The following is a 13,149-nucleotide window of genomic DNA, read 5'->3' on the forward strand; positions in this document are numbered from 1 at the left end:
TTTCAAGCTGTTATTCTTTAACCAAAATGACAGATTACCAATTCAAGGCTAGAAAATGGCATTAATAGGGAATTTCGCAAATGCCAATCAACTACTCAAGCACATATGCAGTATTATATAGACACAAATGCAAGATTGAATCTTGACTTGCTAAAGTAATTTTCACCTTTACCCCCAGCCTGTTTCACTCTCTTGCTTTCTCAGGAGTCCAGTAGTCCCATGTCTTCCCATTTTCCTCTCCTCTTCCCAAGGAAGTGGACAGAACTCTCTCAGGAACACATTTTTCTTGTTGTATTGGCTTACATTATACATATAAGCATATGACACACTGAAGAAAATTACACCTTAAACAGGTATGGCTGCAGCTTTATTTCTCTGGAAAGTTAGGATATTCAGAGGAGAAGAAATAAAATCCTGTAACTAAAACTAGTTTGCAGCAGACCATTGGAAAGGTGGAGTTCCTTGCAAACACATCTGTTCACTCCTCCAGTCAAATACATCTACTTGATATTATAATTCCTGCCTGTAAAACGCAGAGCTGCACATCCATACAATTCCAAGAAAAGAATCTCAATAGCTTTAGCATCTCAGAAGAGTCCATATAAAGTGGTTGCACAGACTGAGGTTCATAAGTCAGAACAAACAACTGGGCCCACTCCAGCATCTAGACTAGCCCCATGGTTTTTGAGGAATTTTTTTAACTAGGCCTTTAGTATATCTGGGACTTGTTGGATGACTTCATCAGGACAATCCAAACCTTCACCGCAGTATTTGTAATAGAAGAAATTTAATAATTTCAGTTAATAAATAAAACCATAAGTTCAAAACAGAGAAGCTCAACATTTCACTCCAACCAGAAAACTGTATGCATGTCACAGACAAACAGCCAGGGAAGGAAAGAAAAATTGGTGAACCAACTGTTCTCATGCGCTATGTGCATCAATGCTGATTTGTGAGAAGCTTAAACTGATTTAAAGTTCAAGTTGCTGTGCCAAGGGGCTCAAGGCCCACCCCTGCTGTTGCACTCCTGCTGCCCTGTTTATGCTTGGCACAGTCAGCAAACAAAGAAAATGGAAAGTTTACCCCACAAACAAGTACACCTTTACAAGGCTCCTGTATGCCAAGCAAAAGGGAGGGATTTAGCAAGCAACCTGCTCTGGCAGAAAGGTTCAATGCTATAATAACTAAGCAAGACAGGAAACAGCACAGACAACTACCACAAACCTACACTGTAGAGTTGATCTAGTTCTTACAAGCTAAGAATAGCATCATTTACCTGGATTCATAATGAGTTACTCAGAGCAAGATATAACAGGTTCAATGGAGTAAGTGTTCCTAGGGCTCCACCACTACAACCTTGCATGTGTGTGCTGAAGTCATGCACTTAAGCAATGGGGCAAAGGATGCTATAGAAATATGAACTTCCATTTATGCTTTCTTCTTTCCACTAAATTGCACTTCAAGTACTGCTGGCTGACAGCTGAAAAAGTTCTCTTCTTTGGATCTATTCTACCATGATGCAATATTTAAAAAGGCAGCTCCTATTCTAGTCCTTCCCTTTGAGTCACATTTCGACTCTGTAGAAATGGAGCTCTTTAATTCCCCTTCCATCTCTTGTCCAACCTATTGTTCTTCTCTGTACATGTTAGCTTTCTTATATCACTAAATTGCAGAGACCTACAGCACAAGTTATGTCCTGAATAAGATCACAGAATCACCACGGTTGGAAGAGACCTTCAACACCATCTATTCCAATTATCAACCTAAACCACCCCTAAGATGTATCCTCAAACACCACATCCAGACACCTCTTAGACCCTTTCAGAGACCATGACTCCACCACCTCTCTGGGTGACTTATTATAATGCCTGACCACTCTTTCAGTGAAAAGTTTTTTTCTAATGTCCAATCTGTACCTTGCCTGGTGAAACTTAAGGCCAGTTGCTCTCATCCTTTCAATTGAGATATGATAGAAGAGACTGATCTCCACCTCACTACAATCTCCTTTCAGGTAGTTGTAGAGGACAATGAGGTCCCCCAAGCCTCCTTGCTCCAGGCTAAATACCCCCAGCTCCCTCAGCTGCTTCTCCGAAGTTTTGTGCTCCAGACCCTTCACCAGCTCCACTGCACTTCTCTGGATGTGTTCCAGCACCTCAATGTCCTTCTTGTAGTAAGGGGCCCAAAACAGGACACAGCGCTCAAGGTTTGACCTCACCAGTGCTGACTATATGGGGACAATCTCTGCTCTGGTCCTGTTGGCCACACTATTACTGATACAAGCCAGGATGCCATTGGTCTTCTTGGCCACCTGGGCACTGCTGGCTCATGTTCAGCTGCTGTCAACCAGCACCCCCAGGTCCTTTTCTGCTGGGCAGCTTTCCAGCCTCTCTTCCCCCAGCTTGTAGAGCTGCATGGGATTGTTGTGATCCAAGGGCAGGACCTGACACTTCACCTGGCTGAACCTCACACAATTCGTCTCAGCCCCTTGATCCAGCCTTTTCCTCATTCACTAAGTGAGTCATCCTATCATAGAAGGAGATGAGGTTGGTTAAGCAGGACCTATCTTTTGTAAAACCATGTTGTCTGGTTCTGATCATTGGTTGTCCTGTGATATGACATGTCATATGACAGAACCAGGATGATCTGCTCCATGACCTTCCTGTGTACAGAGGTCAGGCTGACTGGCCTTTAGTTCCCTGGATCATCCTTTCAACCCTTCTTGTAGATGGGTGTTATATTTGCTAATCTCCATTCAACTGGGACTTCTCTAGTGAACCAGGACTGCAGCTAAATGACTGAAAGTGGCTTGGCAAGTTCTTTCACCCTCATTACTTTTTGGTGCATCCTATCTGGGCTCATAGACTTGTGGGTGTCCAATTAGCACAGCAAGTCACTATTTCCTTCTAGATTATGGGGGCTTCACTCAGCTCTCTGTCCCTAAGTTCCAGATCAAGCAACTGGGTATCCTGAAGCAAACTGTTTTTGGCATTAAAGACTAAGGAAAAGAAGGCATTAAGTAACTCAGCCTTTTCCTCATTTCTCTGACTACCCTTTTTCTCATTTCTATGCTACCCTCTACATTCAGCAAAAGATGAAGACTCCCCTTAGCCCTCCTTTTGCTGCCAATGTATTTATAGAAATTTTTTTTTGTTGTCTTAACTGCAGTGGCCAACCTTCTTAGAAACTGTAAATTAAAAAAGACAGAAGTCAAACCCAGTTCCCACATTCTCTGCATCACTTTATATTCCGCCTCTTATATGTCTACCTCTATTTCACGTTCTTTCCAACCTCCAGCGCCTGAGAATATCAGCAGATTGCTCACAGTTCAGTTCTGCTTCCTAGTTTATACAGCTTCCATTCAAATAAATACAGACCAGATCTCCTTAATATATTATATATTACTGTGCAAGACCAAAAGTTTCCTGTCTTTCAGGCCACAGAGAGAGAGACATGATGCATCACTATATACCAAGGAAAGAGTGGAAAAAAGTAGCATGAAAATAAATATTCTTCTTCAAAACACAAAGTCTACCTCTATTTGTAACACAAAGACCTCCCAAACAAAAGGTGGCATGTTCACCTTTAACAGCCCTTAGTGAATTACACATCCATAAACCTGTCAGATTGCTGTCTGTGAATGTTTGAAATTCCAGATTCAATGTTTTGTGGCAAGGAGATTCACAGCTTAAGCATATGTTGAATGAAGCAATTCTTGTTAGCTTTGAACCACCTCCTGCTAGTTCCTATGGAAGATCTTATCTCTCCTGCCCCTGAGTCCTACCATGCCTGATTAAAACTTTTGGTGCTGGAAGTTGTTGAATTACAAAGAAAATCACATCAGCAAGTATCACTTGTCTAAATTGTTACTGAACACACCAAAAAAGTCAAAACAATCCCACCAAGACCCCCCATCTCCTCGTCTGCCTGTCTGCCTGCAAAAAAAACACACAAAAAAGGAATTTTCCTCTGTGCTTAGTAAGAAGCCAATAAGACCAGCATAGCTATTGGATATGCCTTACCTCCTCCAGATTCAAGGTCTTTCATGTTGCTCAGTGTTTGCAAAATTATAAGAAACAAGAATTGAGAGGGAAGCAAATTTTCACAAAGCTGGGTGGACATCTCCCATATTTAAGGCAGAAGAGATTCTTTAGGACAATATTTAAAAGATGAGGAAAGCTTCTTTCCATACAGTAATCAATGGCAGAAACCAGAGAAGGTTAGAGAAAGATCCAGCAGAGGAAGATAAATTTCTCTCATCTGCTCATTGACAGGAGCCTTAAGTTTTCAGCTCTAGGGAAACTTTTAGGAAAGGAGTTTCATGAGACCAGGCCTTTTTTTCTACCCTTCAATTCTACCACGCTCTGTGGAATCCCAACAGATGAGGTAAAAAAGGAACTTACTTGTGTCTCCATGGAAAGCTTTCTCTATTCATCTGTATCACACTACACCCACTCAGAGTGACATTTCAGATCAGTTCTCACCTAGCTGAGCTCAGCTACACAGACGCAAACACTATGCAGATACACAGTAGCTGCAAGGTGCCTTCTCTCAGCAGATCCCATGACCAATCTACGTGATTTCAGTGTTTGCCTTTCCCTCCCTTCATAGTGCAGCCAGGACAGAAACTAGAATATTACTTAAGAGAGCAGACACCCTCAATATGGCTCTTCACACTGTTTATTTTCCATTAATATTTACAGCAAAATCATATTATTTAATTCACAGATAGTGCAAGGGTGGAAAAACGAGAGGTACTTTTCTCTGTCCCCCCTCTCCCTTTAAAATATTCATGTCCAACCAGCTGCAAAAAAAGCCAAAGTTGGGCTTTCACTGTGTTTTATATCAGTGGACAATGGCTCTGTTAGACTCTGAGTCAGCCAAAGTAGGTAATCTACAATCAAAAACCTTTGTCATACAAATGGTAGTATGTGCCTGTAAAACAGAGAAGCACTTGCAGAGAAAAAGGCATTGAATTTTCCCAAACACAAGTCAAGGATGGTATTCTTACTGCAGCCATCTTCATCGCTGTGGTCCCCACAGTCATTGTCTCCATCGCATTGCCACTGAGCAGGGATGCACGTGCATTCACCAAAAGCACTGACTGCACAGGTAAAATGATTGCGTCCACAGGAGCACTCAGTGCTACTTGTAACACCTGTAAAGGAAGGAAAAAGAAAGAAAGAAAGATGTTTTGAAGAGATGCTATCTATTTTAACATAAACATTAGGCACAAAGTGACATCACAATTTTTCTCGATGTACACACTACTGTGTATGAACACATCCTCCCCTGCAAAGGAAAATATTCACCTTGCTCACACTACTGAAATTGGAGATCAATTACTATGCACAGTTTCTTGGAAAGGGTCTCTTTGAAGGCAACAGCACAGTGCAACCTGCCAAAAGGACCTAGGAATCAGCTGAAAAATAACTCAGCACTAATCACAAACAAACTCAAGGAATGCCAGGTATCAAAACACCCTTTTTATTTTACAAACTCAGTCTAGTCCTAGACCACAGCACTGCTGCTGCTGTTCACTTAGTTCTGACACCCCAATACAAGGGAAAACTCTCTGAAGTAGAATCCTTGCTATTTGAAGGGTCTTCTCCAGACCCTGAACTTTTCAGATGCAAACCTTTTGCATGTCACTACTTTAGACATTTCAGACTCCATTGAAAGTGAGGGTAAAAAAATCCTTTCTTGTTTACCTATAAACATTTAACTGTGACATTAGGCTGCACATAACTGACATTTATAAGAGGAAGAGGATTTTCAGCTTCACAAACTGAGCAAAAGAAAATGCAGTCCAAATGTCAATATATAAACTGATAAGAATATTTTTTCCAGCCTTAAAATTAGCCTAAGGACCTCCCAGCCCTCCTCTCCTTCAGAACAATACTCTAACAGAACTCTTGACTCTCACCCCTTTGTAAATGCAACTATTTATGATATTAGCCCACACTTTCTCTTAAAAAAAATCTCTGCCTTGAGAACAAGCCATAAGCCCCCCCCAAAAAAAGGAAAAGATCATGCCTGAACTTCTGACTGACATTATCTAGACAATCTATATAACCAATATCACTGTTAAACAAATGATTACTCTATCAATCATAATCTCCCTCAGGCTAGTCTAGTTGGATTTTTTTTTTTTTGCATGGTTCCTTCTTTCTGCAATTCAAACAAACCTAAAGCTCTTAGATTAAACAATGGATCATAAGGAAAGAATTACAGAGAAATACCTGCCCCAAGTGGTAATCATATACATACTGAACTATTTTCAGGCTTTTTGATGTCATTGATCTCACTCATACATCTAGTGTATCTGTGATTAACCATAAACAGTATCAATTTAAGCAAAAAGAAAAAAACAAGCCTCATAAATTCCTTATTTTCCATTCTAATTGAGAAAAGCAGTATCTACAAAATGGATGTAATACTTTTGCAACTCTTTCAACAGCAGAAATCCCTGCAGTGATGACATCCACTTGTGCAAGTAAAGCAAAAATTTAAGTTGAGAGGGGAAGCACTTCTTCCTTGAAAAAAGATTACATTGTGTTTGTTCTGCAACAAAACTGGCTGAAAAGGTTTCTGCCAGCCTCAGCTGCCCACTCCCAAATGCTACACTGCAGGTTGCAAGGCCTTACTACAAACTGTTTTCCAAGCACATCCACAAGCTGCTGAACCACGCCAACAAATTGGTCGTGGGATTTCTATTCAGTCTGTCATGGGCGTAACAACCTTTTATTCTTTCCCTCATGTCCACTACAAGTTATCTTTGAAAGGTTTAGTACAAAACACACATCTCAAGGTATTACTGCATACAGTACAGAAAGCGGCTAATGTCTGGTATAACAAGGGATAAAGGCTAAAAGAACAGGAGGTGAATAAGGAATGAAAGAGGGCACAGCAGTCAGATCTCAAGAGGACTTACCAAGTAGGGCCAAAGCAAAGGCTGGGTCAACAAGACAGCAATGGGTGATGGGTGATATAGTCAGAAGATGAAAAAAGCAACAGACATCCCTAAGGAAAAGCAATGCATTATCTATGCAACATCTCAGACTAGTGGAAATAAACTAAGTGAAATTCAGAAGAACCACAACCACCCACAAAAATCAAACAGCTTTCTTCAAACTGACAACACAGAAAATTCAGGACAAACCATCTTCTACTGTAACCTTTTAAAAAGGCTGAACTAGTTGCATATTGTCTCCAAAGCAGTTGCTGTTGAAATCACCTTTTCCAAAGCAATTTTCTACCATCATCCTCAAAAGCACTGCAAAACACTTATTCCAGCTACTCAAAGCTCCAATACCCCTTCCCGTTGGAGTACACAAGACCACTAGAATTTAGGTTGGAAAAGATCTCTAAGGTCACCAAGTCCAGCTATTAACCCAACACTGCCAGGTCCACCATTAAACCATACAGTTGTGGAGAGTGATAAGGTTTCACTGAGCCTCCTATTCTCAAGGCTAAACAAACCCAGCTCCTGCAGCCCCTCCTCAAAAGACTTGTTCTTTAATCCTTTCACCAGCTTTGCTGCCCTTCCCCACGAGCAGCATGGCAGTACAGCTCTGCAACAGCAAAGAAAGAATTAGTGCAGCTGTCCCAGCCTGCAAACTGTAACTTAATCTGCTGTATTGTCAAACACAGTTCTCTTCAAAGTTGCTACTAATATTAGGTTATATATAAGCATACACATACTAAATCTGTTCTTCTCACCTCATTAAAGTTGCTATGTTCCATCATCTCTGCTTTGTGATTCTACCATGCTACTGAAACTGTTGGAAGCTGAAGGACACCGTTATGACCCAGATGCCAACACTTGCCCATATGCATTAGCTGGATCTGGATCTGTAGTGCTATTATGTAAGCATACTTTGTTTAACTATTTCAAATTATGACCTTTGTGAATCTAATGGTTTGTGATTTGTCACCTTTAGGGGAACTAACCTTCTAGTCATTATAAATCATGATCAGCTCTGGTACACTTGGACAAGTAATGCACATGACTGCTCAGAAAGCACACCAATTTCAACCTATGAACAGTATCAGAAGGCAATCCTGGATGGCTAGTCTTTCCCAGTAAAAAGAACAAGGTGAATGAAAGCTGGCACTTCTGAAGACAGGAGGAATCTCCTCAATTATTTCAGTGTGGATAGTATTTCACCTTTGGTGTCTCATGATTATTTCCCAGTGCTCAGAGCTCCAGTGACACTACCCTGTAACTGTACCTGTAACAGTAGAGGGTCAGGAAGGATAAAGATGAGAAGCATGTTTTTTCCAATTCCAAGCGGAAGTGGTGCACTTGGTGTGAGAAGCCTTAGCAGAAGATCTCCTCTCTTACCTCCAGCTCCCATTAAACACTGGGAGCGTGAGACATAAGACTAACCAAGCGCACATATAAAGCTCCAGTGTCACATTTCAACCCCAGTTAGTCAGTAAGCCAGGAACAGGACGGAAATCAGCACTTGCTGTTCAGGCAACTGGACCAACAATCAAAGCGGACATATCTAATTGCACTTCTGCACATTACTCTGGAGCAGGAATAACGAGAGGCACCTTAGTAACGACCAATATTGCTCCTGAAACTGTTCGTCACATTATAGGCTTGGGCATTTACTAACTCTCTATATTCAAAAATCTTTCCACATATGCAGGAGGCAAAACCCTGATGTATTTTAGCAATGAAATATATACAAAACAATACAATAAAGCTAAACAGAGATATTGCCTTGTACTGAGCTGATATCACTCAACTTTCCTGGCCTCTACTGATACCTCATCTGACCACAATACAAATTTCCTACTCTCTCACTTGCCCATGGGTATAAACAACCAAAAAATCATCTTCACTGTCTGTAGTTTGGTTCCCTCCAGATGCACAGCAGCAGGATCCAGTAACCAAATTGTCTTTGGGCAAAGTATACAAACAACTTCCAGATTTTAAAAACAGGAAGTCAGTCTAAACACAGGCCTCACACTTAACATCTGCCATCACCTTAAATTTAGCATGGTATGTTCAGTTTCTTCAGATTCCTTCCAAATATCCTCCACATCTTCATATTTATCTGATAAATGAAATGTCTCCTAAGGAAGAGTGAGTGAGTGAGTTGCCCCCACCCCCCTTAAAACAATAGTTAGAATCGATGTAATTTTATATCTAAAGTTGGCAAAGCAGTTACGTCATTTCTGGCTGAAAAGCAGAAGTCAATTATCATCCTGTTATTTCTGCACAACTTTTTTATTTTTTTTCGGGGGGTGGAGGAGATGTCAGGGGCAGGGCTGCTTGAGCACCACGTTGTTACTCTGCTTCCCTCACCTCTGAGCAACTCTTCATCAGGCCAAACAACATAGCCCATAAAGCAAAACCTAATATACAAAGCTTCATTTTGCTGATAAGGTCATTTGCAACCCTCAGAGCTATTACAGAGCAGCCCCGTATTTTCCAGAGTCATAAAAATATTGACACTACAAAGGAAACTTAAGTAGACAGGATAATAACCAAACTGGACTCTTTAGCTGTTGTTTTGATAGAAACAGCAGATTTCTGCTGAAGGATGAAAACACTGTTTCATTTAAGTCCTGATGGCATGCTTTATTCCAAAAAGAAAGCCACTAACCCTCTCCCTCTTCAGTACAGTGACACATGGCAGCTCTTAACACTATTTTGCAGCAACTCAACCTTTGACAAGCTGTTGCTTCAACATGGAGGAATAAGCATCAGAATATTTTACCCTGGCTCTAACAGATGCACTGTTTCTTTCTTCTGTATTTTAAGAACTCACAAGCATCTGATTGTTTACTTCGGGTTAAAATTAGTGAATTCTGCAGCATAGCCTTTAATAGCCTTTTTAGCACCTCACCCATCTACTGCTAGAAGGCCTGTGTCAGATAACAATTTTCTCTCTTTCTCCACTTCCAGGCCAGACACACTTTTGCATTCCCATCACATAACACACCTTGATAAGGGCAGATGTTGGACATATCAGATGGTCTTGAACATAGTTCAGATGATACACTTGCCTTCTTTATCCAGAACTTCCCTGAATCCCTACAGCAATCAAGCTCGGCTTTATTTGCTTGCCTGTCTTGAGGGAAAATGAAAATTTTGGATTCCTCTCTTACCCAAATAGCAGTTTCCACTGAAGGAAAAAGTACAGCTAATCCAGCTTTAGAAGAGGGATTTTCTGACCATTGTTTAAACTCAGAGCTCTGCTGGCAGACACAGCAAAGGCAACATTACAGCACAACAGCCAGATGTCAGAAGGGGCACCATGCACTGATAAAAGCCAACAGTTTTCTCTTCTTTTCTACTCCCATTATAGAAGCATCTGAAGCAGTTCTGACTGGGTACCCGCATGGTCTTCAAGTTGTTGCAGCCTGCCTAGACTAAAGTTAACATCACTAGGAAGAGCAATCCTAAAGTTTTCAAAGCTTTAAACAGAATTGTTACAGTTTTGTTTGAGGAAGTATGTGATAGGGGTAAGGTTAAGGAAAAAAACCAAACTAAGAAACCCTCAACAAAACCACATGAACCAGAGAAGAGAAAATTAAGATGTTACAGCTTTTTGGTAATGGAGTATTGTGCCTAATTTGGCAGTCTCCCCGTGAGAATGAAAGTTTCCCAGTCCTAGAAGTTCCCCTTTCAATTTGAAAAAGCAGGGATACCTCAATCCTGAACCAGCTTGTTCTCAATTAAACACGTGACTGAACAAAGTGCTAGGGAGAGGCACCTTATCAAGCACAATCACCTTTAGTTGCCATATTAAACTGCACAACCACACACCTTAGACCTCAAAAATGTTACACTTAATATGAGCACAAGGAATAGAAAGCATAAGGAAGAGAAATTCCAGAAGGCATCTGCTAATTAGGACTTGAAGAAAATAAGGGGTGCAACGAAGTGCAAACTGACTTAGTGCTAGTGCAATGGGTGCATGACTGAGGTAGAGCAAGACTGGAACAGAAGCCATATTTTCAGAAACACCACATGGGGAGAGAAATAGGAGGACTTTAAAAACATGTCTGAGTCTCTGGAGCCCAATTCTGATCCCACAGAAGTAAAGACCAGCAATCCCACTGAAAACCTCTACCTGCACCCAGGAAATAGGAAAGCACTTACAAAAAACAACTATTGAAAAAAAATTCTGAAAAAGCACTTGATTTGAACATAAAAAGACTCAAGGAACAAGAAGCAATTGTTACAGCTCCTTCTCCCAAATCCCTAAAGTCACAAATCAGCACCTTGCAATAATCAATGTGACTATATCTGAGGTCTCTAGATACTTGTCCTAACTCTATCCATATCTTCTACAGTACTTGACAAAATTACTTCTTCCCTTCTAGAAGTGGTTATACTACTATTATGCCACCACAATGTACTGAGGCTTAATGTTTAATCTGTTTCTACATATACAGAGTCTTTGAACAGAAGGTGCATTATTATTGCCATGAAATCCTACTCAAAAACTTACTCAAATTGGCTGGGTTACGAGCAAACAAAGATGAAAACAGTCAGCTGAAGGACCATAAACAAAAGATAATGAGAAATGGCAGCAAGTCAAGCGGTAGGGGGTAGAGATAGCTAGTAGGTATTATAGGGATCAGCATTAGATCCAGCCCCATTAAGTAACTTCATTAATGATCTGGAAAAAAGAGTAAGTATCAAGTTAAAGGAGCCTGCAAATGATACCAAAATAGGAAATATTCTCCTCCAAACACAACAGAGGAAAAAGAAATAATGTAGAAGGGACCTTAGAAGATTAGAATTATGGGAAGGAAATTAAGATTCAGCCTTTAAAAAATATATTTTTAAAGCTAGTGCATCTGGTGGAAATTAATTTGAAACAGACTGAACAAATTAATAGAAAAAGTTGAGATGCAGCAATGCCTGGAAAAATCAAGGAGCAATAATAAAAGACTAGTTATTGGTTTCTGCTATGACACAACATGGCAGACAAAAAATACTTTAAGCTAAATATGCATAAATGTCACATCATGGAGGAAGAAACGTTCACCCCATTTGCAGAAGTGGACTATAAGATTAAGGTCCATACTGAGGTTTGTACAGGGAAATTAAGTAACATATTCTAATCACAGTAGAAAAACATTTAACAAAGGTGTGTTATGGCACACAGCTCCCTCAAGACTCCAGAAAGATTCTGTTTGAAGCCTGAACCAACATGGTGTATTTTTATTCCCTGCTGACTATTTAGTTCTTGAAATCAGACAAAAGGCAACAACTACCAATTCCATGAATTTTTTTCTGAATAGACAATATATTATCCTCTGTTTCCTGAGCAACTTAGTTGACTATGGAAGTAGCTCATGGAGGACAACACATGAAGTCCCACTATAGAAACAGGAACTTTTCAACCACCAAAGCATGTTAAACATATCAAAATCTCAGCCTAAAGTTCCTGTCCAAAAGTAGGCATGAAGCAAATGACAGGTAAATGACAACTATTTCAAATTGACAGAGGAAGCTGTATCTGAGTGACCACACGTGGAGGGTTGTGTCCAGTTCTGGGCTCCTCAGCACAAGACAGACATGGACCTCTGGGTCTAGCAGAGGGTTATGTAGATGATTAAGGGGCTGAAGAATCTCTCTTATGAGCAAAAGCTCAGCGAGTTGGGCCTGTTCAGCTTTGAGAAGAGACAGCTGAGTGGGACCTCATCAATGTCTGTCAGTATCTGAAGGGAAGGGGTCAGAGGATGGAGCCAGGCTCTGCTCAGTGGTGCCAAGCAACAGGACAAGAGGCAATGGGTAGAAACTGATGCACAGGAAGTTCCACTTAAGCATAAGAACTTCTTTGCTGTGCAGGTGACCAAGCACTGGAACAGTTGCCAGAGATGTTTTGGAGTATCCCTCACTGAAGATATTCAAGAACCATCTGGATGCAATCCTGTGTCATGTGCTCTAGGATGACCCTGATTGAGCAGGAGGTTGGACCAGAATACCCTCTGTGGTCCCTTCCAACGTGATCCATTCTGTGACCTTTTTCCCCCAGCCTTCTCTTCAGAATAATATGCAGCTTCTTTCCTGGGAACACCAGAATTACTTTGTAAAAACCTGGTAAAACAACTCAACTCTAATTTCCAGATCTTTTGGCTGAAATGTGACCATACAGTGATACATTTTGCATATTT

General features: G+C 40.7%; 1 protein-coding gene across 1 annotated transcript in view; it reads right to left on the reverse strand.

Annotated features, from left to right (window-relative positions):
- The window catches only part of LRP4 (LDL receptor related protein 4), an 82,852-nt gene that overhangs the window by 37,546 nt on the left and 32,157 nt on the right, over positions 1 to 13,149 (reverse strand). Inside the window, exon 2 of the mRNA XM_085063796.1 lies at positions 5,009 to 5,155. Within this exon, the coding sequence (XP_084919922.1) occupies positions 5,009 to 5,155 (147 nt within the window). The remainder of the gene's footprint in view (positions 1 to 5,008; positions 5,156 to 13,149) is intronic.

This window comes from Lichenostomus cassidix, chromosome 5 (assembly GCF_008360975.1).
Source record: "Lichenostomus cassidix isolate B80296 chromosome 5, HeHo_3.0, whole genome shotgun sequence".
NCBI classification, from domain to species: domain Eukaryota; kingdom Metazoa; phylum Chordata; class Aves; order Passeriformes; family Meliphagidae; genus Lichenostomus; species Lichenostomus cassidix.